The sequence below is a fragment of the Arachis duranensis genome, chromosome 1 (assembly GCF_000817695.3).
Source record: "Arachis duranensis cultivar V14167 chromosome 1, aradu.V14167.gnm2.J7QH, whole genome shotgun sequence".
NCBI lineage: Eukaryota > Viridiplantae > Streptophyta > Magnoliopsida > Fabales > Fabaceae > Arachis > Arachis duranensis.
This window is the reverse complement of record NC_029772.3, coordinates 82166765-82175614: the sequence shown is the minus strand read 5'-3', so window position 1 is coordinate 82175614 and position 8850 is coordinate 82166765. Positions and strand designations below refer to the sequence as shown.

The following is an 8850-nucleotide window of genomic DNA, read 5'->3' as shown; positions in this document are numbered from 1 at the left end:
ATTTCGAACAGCAACACGTGGCTTACCTCAATATTGGTTGTATGGGTTTTGTAGAGCTCTCCGCGATGAACGCGTGGCCGTAAACGGAGCGGCAATCGGAGCTCTAGATCAAAAGTTATGGTGGTTTGAAGATCAACCAAGGGAGAGAACTTGAGAGAGTGTTCTTCCTCCTTTTCTCTCTAATTTCAGCTTCTGTGTGTAACAAATGAGGAGAGAGAGTGCTGAAAACTAGGGTTTTGGTTAGGTTATGTTGGGCCAAGGGCCCACTTTAGGTCCAATTGGCCCGGTTTGGCCCGTTCGGTCCAATCTTGGTCCGAATTCTATAAAATTGGTACCGAAATTCTCGTCTCAATCTCCTCTATCATATTTAGCCACAAAAATCACATTTTAGGCTTTCTAGAATAAATTCTCATTTATGGGTTAATTAGCCGTTAATTAACTGGGTTTTACAACTATAATCAAATGAGATATAAGAGAGTCTCAAACAAAGCACAAAAATGTGCATATAACCAGCCAAGACATCAAAGCACCAAAGCTCATAAATGTGAAGAAAGAAGATGAAAAATAGCCAAAAAATAGAGCTGATGTCAAAGCCAATATCTCCCTCTATAGACCTTAAAATTAAATCTCCACCGTTCAGAATGAAGAACAAAATAAAAAAAATCTGTAGTCAAAATTTCACGTCGATCCAACGGATAGCGAATGAGAAACTTCTGTTCCGAGATTGCTACTCTGTGTAAAAGTGGAAAACCTATTTTCTATCTTGCGAAGCCAATTTCTCCCACTAAAAACCTTCAATTACTCTCTCCACCGACCAGAATGAAGAACAAGATGAGTGGAACACACAGTTTAAATTTCAAGCCAATCCAACGGTGAATAAATGAGAAACTACCATTTGAAATTTACTACTTTGCATAAAAATGGAAATTCTGTTTTCCCTTTTCTCTCTTACTTGGTGGCTACACTCTCTCACTCTCAAAAAACTCCAAAAATTTGATTAGGGTTGTGACATAATGTATGCAAAGAGCACCCTCAAAATGTGGGCCTCACAAAGGAGAGAAAAAAATCCAACACGTTCGCTGAAGAACCACCCCTGGTTGGGTTTCAGTCCTCGCTCTCTACCGGCGACGTTGTCTGCTTGCAGTAGTCTTTTGGAGGTCAGTGCTCACTGCTAGTGGTTGATGTTATCTTTCCCAGCCGCACTTTTGCATCGTCCGTTGTCCTACTCGTCGCCTGGTTTCCGTCTCCATTGTACTTCTGCCTGTCTACTGAAACTGCTCTGAGAGTAGGTAATGGCTTCCTTTTTTTGTAATTATCATTCTATTTTTTTCATTCTTTACTCAGAACATATTTTTTTTAGATTCTGCTAACCCTACTTAGATTGAAATTTGAATGTAGCTGTATTATGCTCTTGTTCTCTTGTTTTTTATTGATCTTTGAATACTATCTTTGACTATGCATTCTCAATTTCTATGTTTGGAGGGAAAAAATACGCATACTTTCTATTATACCTGTTCAATAAGTATTTGATTAATGATTATTCAAATATTGTGTTTTAAAATTTTTATTGAATGATGATTTGGTTATTGATTTCCTGTGCTTGAATTTGTTAAGTTGATATTGTGTTAAATTAGTTGGCTGCTGCCGTTTTAAATTGCTAAATTTTAAGGGTTTGTAATTTAAATTTCTAGATTTTCTATTCAGGTCTTATAGTTGTTTATTTGTTAAATTGTTGTTGTGTGTACCTATTGTTGTCTTTGAAATTATTGAGTTGCCATATTCTTCTCAAATTATTAATTTGCATAATTTGGTAAATTGTTGTTGTCGAGATATTTAATATTGTGGTTGGCTATTATTTGGTTGCTGAGTGTTTCTATGAAGGTCTTATTCTTGTTAAATTGTTGTTGTTTCCATGCATAACTTGTCCTTATGGTCTACTGTTTGATTAGGTTTGGGTTTGAGATATCTTGGATGTATTTTGGTAATTGTGATGTCATTTAATGAGATCTGGCCCATAGTAGCCTTTGATTTGCTTTATATATAGTTGATAGCCTGGAACCTGCTACTGCTGTAACGACCCAACTCCCAGTATGCCATGGTCATACAAGAAGCTAAGTGTTACTAACTTGTCCTTTTTAAAATATAACTATTACTTAATATATGAGCCTATTCCTTGTTAGAACATTGCCACTTTTATGAGTAACCTTTTTTTTGTCACGGATGATAAGGTAAAATAAACAAGCATGCATTGAGATAAAATAAAAAGGAAGTATAAAGAAACATAGAAACACAGCTGATAGTATACATCATGTACACTATAACAAAACATGTAGCGTTTACAGAAGATCAAGTCAGTTTACATCCTCGTCATCCTACGTAGCTAATATATACACGACACTCCCAGGGCCTGGCCCATACCAAAAGCCGCTAAGCTGGCACCCAGGCTAGCCTAACCACTCTACAGCTCCTAGCTCTTGGGTGTACTAACACAAATGAGAGATAAACTAATAGATAATGTCAAACTAGAGTGTCATCAAAAGAATGCCCCTTCTACTGTCAAACTATATCTACACGTGGCTGTTTGGAAGATCGTCATGAGGCTCGCCTATCTCCTCATCTTGCTCGATCTCTATCTCATGATCCTCCTCCTCCTCCTCGTCCGCAGCTACAGCTATACCCTCAGAACCACCAGAAGCACTACTATCACTATGTACAAAACCATTCGCGAGCACAAGTCCATTTGCGTATATAGGAGCTACCCCGTCGTCTGATAGTCTCGGATCATTAGGCTGTGGAAAGTCAGGGATCGGCTCAGGGGGAAAGTCCCACTCTTGTGAAATCACAGGTACATAGCCACCAACTAACTTGGGCTCATCAGGAATGATAGGCTCAGGTGCCGCCTCGTTCAAAGGTTGAGCTGGTATAGGGTATCCGTGATCATTGGGAAAAGGATGTCCAAGTACGTTAGGGTGTAGCCAGGATAAAGGAAAGTTGTAGGGAGCATCGGGGTCAAAATGCGGGCTAGACAGAGGATGTTGGAAGGGACGGTTTCGTAACACGTAATATCTCATACGAGATTCTGCACTCAGAATGTAGTAACCATAGTACATTTAATCCTCGTAAATATATAGGTCTTCGACTTCATAGAATATCACACCCATTTTCATCTGAAGGGAAAGAAGGTAGAGAAGGGGTAAGAATTGGGGAGTTCTTAGTAGGGTCGGGGTTATTAGTTACGTTCGTTTACACGGTGTCGATTAACAGATGAGTAATAGGTTATAGCGAAGCAGTAAACAAAAGATAAAGATAGATAAAGAAAATAGAGAAAGCAGAAAGCAGAACACAAATAGCAGAATACAAGAAAATAAAGCACATGTATATCACAAAAGCAGACAAACATAAAGAAATATATCACACACAAAAAGGAAGGCAACCAAGAATGATGCGCAGACAAGAATGATGCATGTCTAGCCCTAGTACAAGCCATGTGCTCATGTGTCGATTGGCTGCCCGCAATCCCGACATTTATCCGGTCACGAGTAATCCTGATTTCCCGGATACGATTTTTCATTCCTAAATAAATGCGCATATAATATAGCCGCTCATTTGAGACAGCCTCTGCTTACTGCAGGAAAAAATATATATACTCTGCTCTGCTCTGGGGAAGCGGAAAATGGCTGTAGGTAACTTAGTTTCCCTACAGAAACTCTGGATTGCTTCAAGCAACTAATATATAGATAAATATTGCTCTGGGTTGCATTAAGCAACTAATATATATATATATATATAGCTCTGGGTTGCATTAAGCAACTAATATATATATTAATATAGCTCTGGGTTGCATCAAGCAACTAATATATATATATATGTATATAAATATAGCTCTGGGTTGCATCAATCAACTAATATAATATATAAATATCTTCTTTATTATATTACTCTTCTCTTTATATCTCTTTACTCTGTTCTAGTTTCTCTTTTCTCTGTGTCTCTTTACTCTTTTTCTCTTTATCTCTTTACTATACTCTGACTACTCTATTCTCTGTGTTTCTCTACTCTGCTCTAATTTCTCTACTTAACGTATGTATTTAAAGCTTATGTAAATTTCGTTAGTAATAGTTAGCCTTCCCAAGTATAGGTTCATTAAGTCTATGCTGAAACAGTTTAACTTTTCATATAATACCTAATCCTAGTCGCAACTCAAGGACTAACTATGTTGTCCTAGTTCGTTCACTAATCTTTGTCTGTTTTTCTGTCATTAAAACTTTACAGACTTTTCTTTGGTTTTTATCTTTTCTTTAACTTTTTATCTTTCTTTTATCTTAAAAATTACCCCTCTTTAACTTTTAACCTTTAAAATTCACTTTTTACCACCCGTAACTTTTAATATTTCTACTTTAACCACCTTAACTTTCAGAAATTACCAAATAACCCCTCAAACACCAAAATAATTACAACCTTGCCCTTTTTAAGATCTAAAAGGTGTTCTTCATTGTTCTTCATCACACTCAAGGTGTTCTTTGTGTTCTTCATAAATTCTTTATATTCTTTCTCTGTTTTTACCCGTTTTTCAGTCTTTTTAGCAACCGATTTTTACCATAATTCATAATAAATTCCCAGCCACTAAAATCCCATCTTTTATACATGATTTTTACACAAATTGAACCTCAATTTAAGCTCTAGGGTTTCATTTTCTAGCTGCTCCAAGAACACAAACTCAATGCTTGACTTTCATCCAATTTCATCAAAATTTCACCAAATTTTCACCAAGAATCAATCATATATGCAACCAGTTTTTAGCACAGCCAAACCATACAACATTCACACAACTCAAACACAAATAATCAAGATTAATTTCGTCACACCCTACCTAGTTTTGCTACCCCTAATTCGGTTAGACTTTCAGGTGGTCCTTAACCACTTTTTCCTCCTAAATCACATCAAGAACAACTTTAAATCCAAAAACCCTCAACTAACCAAATCTTACTCAGCATGTTAGGAAGGGATTTATCACCTTGGACTTTCTGGAAATGAACATTTCTTGGCCCTTAAGTCAAGTTAAGCATGATTCCTAAGGAAGAACATCAAGAAAACACATGTTTAAGCATGTTTCCTTGAAACCGAATCAAAAGGGAGATGGTGCAGCCAACTCACCTTGATTCCAGCCTTGATAAGTCATATGATCATGTAGAGAAAGAAGAGAGGATCATTTTAGTCAGATTGGAATTTTGAATTGAGTTTTAGTTCAACAGAAATCAAGTTTTGAAGATTTGGAACTAAGAACTTTTCTCTCTTTTTCTCTCTTGGAAATTTCGGCCATAAGGAGTAAATGACCAGCCTTGGAGTGCTTTGGGGGTGTAAGGAGAGTTGTGATTGGTTGGCTTGGAGGTGGGTTAAAATAATATTAAAATATATCAGGTGTATAACTACTAAAACTAGATGTATCGGAACACTTGTAAATACATTTCTAAAAATTATTTTATGAGCTACTAGAATAAATGACACTAGTAATATATTTATTATGAGAGTAAAAGATGTATAATGAGGCCTTAGCATTGCGAAAGTCACCAGAGAGTGCTGGTGCTAAGCTGCACCAGTAAACTGTGAACCCGGTTAAACCGATCTTCTGTTTTTAACTAAAACTGACAAGGTAACCTTATAATATCATTCAAGAAGATTCTAATACTAATATAATGATAATATTATCCTATTATCTCTCTTCTCTCATGAATCGAGTATGGTTCATTAAACTGAGACTATTTACAAAAAACAGAATTAAAGCTCCTAACCGATACGGTTCAAAAACTAGGTTTTTTGTGACTGCGTTATCGAGCTTGCCTCAGAAAAGGTTCTAGCTTAAATATGACATAATGACAATAAGGATTGAGATACTTGATGATTTATCAAAGGTTCTCCCCTTATTGATCTTTCGGAGAAATCTGTACTTTCAAAAAAGATCTCGCGTACTCGAAAACCGGGGCTGTTACACTCTACCCTCCTAAAAGAAAATTTGCCCTCAAAATTTCAGTTACCTGAGAACAGATGCGGGTAATTAGCTTTGATCTTATCTTCCAGTTCCCAAGTGTACTCTTCTTCTCCTCTTTGTCCCCAAGCCACTTTGACCAAGCGAACAATTTTACCCCTCAGTTGCTTATCACTTCTTTCTACGATCTGAACCATTGTTGCTTGATATTTCAAATCATTTCGTAATTGTACTATTTCTAATTGTAAAACATGACTCTTGTCGGGAATATATTTATTAAGTTTCGAGACATGAAAAACATCATGAAGGTTTGACAGATATGGAGGATGGGCTAATTGATAAGCTACTAGACCGACTCTTTTAAGTATTTGGAAAGGTCCTATGTATCGAGGGTTAAACTTTTTAGTCTTAAGGGCTCTACCTATTCCAGTAGTCGAAGTTACTTTTAGAAAGACATGGTCTACCTCACTAAACTCTAAGGGTCTATGTCTATTATCGGCATAGCTCTTTTGACGGCTTTGTGCTGTCTAGATCTTCTGATGAATCCGCTTTATCTTCTCAGTAGTTTCTTGCACTAGGTCTGGACCTAAGACACTAGCTTTTCCGTCATCATTCCAACACAATGGTGTCTGACATTTTCTTTTGTAAAGAGCTTCATATGGTGCCATCCCGATAATTTGTTGGTAACTGTTGTTGTAGACAAACTCGATCAACGGAAAATATTTATCCTAACTGCCTTGGTTATCCATCACACAAAATCTTAGCATGTCTTCTAATGTCTGGATTGTCCGCTCTGATTGTCCATCTGTCTGAGGATGGTATGCTTTACTCATGTACAATTCTGTTCCCAACGCTTTTTGAAAAGCTCCCCAGAATCTAGAAGTCAACCTCGGATCTCGATCTGATACAATTGATGAAGGTATCCCGTGCAGTCGTACGATTTTTTGAATATATATCCATGCCAGCCTTCCTGAAGTAGTCAACTCGAATCAGAAGGAAATGCGCCAATTTTGTTAATCTATCCACAAAATCACCCAAATGGCATCATGTCCTGTTGAGGTACTTGACAATCCCATGATAAAATCCATAGTGATCTGCTCCCATTTCCATTGCAGTATTTCTAATGGTTATAGGGTTCCTGACGGCTTTTGATGTTCCACATTCACCTTCTAGCAGGTTAAACATTTTGAGACACAATTAGCTACCTTTTTTTAAGCCCGGCCACCAGAATATTTGTTTCAAATCTTGATACATCTTTGTCACTCCAGGATGCATAGGAAATCTACTTTGGTGAGCTTCTGCAAGAACCCTTTGTCGCAATTCTCCAGAGTTAGGCACACAAATTCTGTTCTTGTACCTCCATGGACCTCTATGATCTTGTCTCACAGTTTCTGGTTCTTCTACTCCCATATGTCTCAACATCGTCATCATTTCTGAATCCTAAACACAGTCTTTGATATATCTGGCTACTCGAATTTGGTGATAACCCACTCGTAAATAAATCTTTGAGAACATAGATGCACTTTTCAACTGATCCATCAGATCATCAATCCGTAGAAGTGGATACTTGCTCTTAATAGTGACCTTATTTAACTATTGATAATCTTCGCAAAGTCTCATTCCACCATCATTCTTCTTCACCAGCAATACTGGAGCTCCCCAAGGTGATGCACTGGGACGAATAAACTTCTTTCCAAGTAGCTTATCCAACTACTTCTTCAACTCTGCAAGGTCCAGTGGTGACATCCGATACAATGCTATGGAAATCGGTCCAGTTCCAGGTACTAGATCAATGCTGAATTCTATCTCTCGCTGAGGAGGAAATTCAGGTATGTCGTCCGGAAAAACATCAGGAAATTCCTTCACTACTCGAATTCTATCTAAGCTTAGTTCACTGTTATTTGAGCTAGCCCCTAACAGAACGTACCCCTCACAATCACTCCCGTCTAAGGTAACTCTTACAGAATTCAGATATAAAGTATGGGACAAAAATAGTTTAATATCTAAACTATTAGATGGAATAACAACAGCTCTTTCAAAGCAATCAAGGAAAACATGATACTTAGACAACCAATCTAATCCTAAAATAACTTCAAAACCACGTAGAGGAAAACAGATAAGATCATGTATAAAAGTCATGTTCCTAATAGTGAATGGTACTTACAGGCACACTAAACTAGTCAATGCATTTTGGGATGCATATGCATGGATAATTAGATCAAAGTTCAACTCAGAGAAATTTAGTCCCAACTCACGAGCAACAGTTAAAAAAATAAAGGAATGCGATCCACCCGAATCATACAGTATAGTTAGAAATCGATTCTTGATATAACACTGAACTTGGATCAGGGCATCTAATTGCATAGCATCATTAGTAGTCATAGCAAACACTCGACCTTATTGCTGGGTTTGTACTGGATTCCGAACAAACTTTCTTGGGTAGATCCTAGCTGTGTGTCCAAATTCCTCACAAGTAAAACAAGTGTTCGTTCCTTACAGCATCCAAATCTAAAATAACCGTAACCATGAATATCATAACAGCTATGAGGATAGCTGTGCCTCGCATCGATTCATCATTCGGAGCTTGATTAAACTATGCCTATTCGCAATCATTAAGGTCTATCTGCACCAAACAATCAACATTAAGGTGATCAATCTTAATAACTCAAGTAAGGCACGAACATTTTCAAAATGAGCACTCATAGACATTCATGCCAAATATATCTTGAAGATATCCTAATAGCATGAGACACACAAGGAGAGTATGCAATGAAGCATAGTCAGTCCATTCCCCAGGCTCTACTGGGAATGAACTACTCTAATACCAAATTGTAACGACCCAACTCCCAGTATGCCATGGTCATACA

At 37.3% G+C, this 8850-nt stretch overlaps 1 protein-coding gene across 1 annotated transcript; it reads right to left on the bottom strand.

The window, feature by feature from the left end:
* Window positions 1–7693: 7693 nt before the first annotated feature.
* LOC107492349 (uncharacterized) lies at window positions 7694–8122 on the bottom strand. Its single transcript, XM_016113371.1, has one exon. The coding sequence runs from the start codon at window positions 8120–8122 to the stop codon at window positions 7694–7696; it is 429 nt and encodes a 142-aa protein (XP_015968857.1).
* Between the last annotated feature and the right edge of the window lie 728 nt (window positions 8123–8850).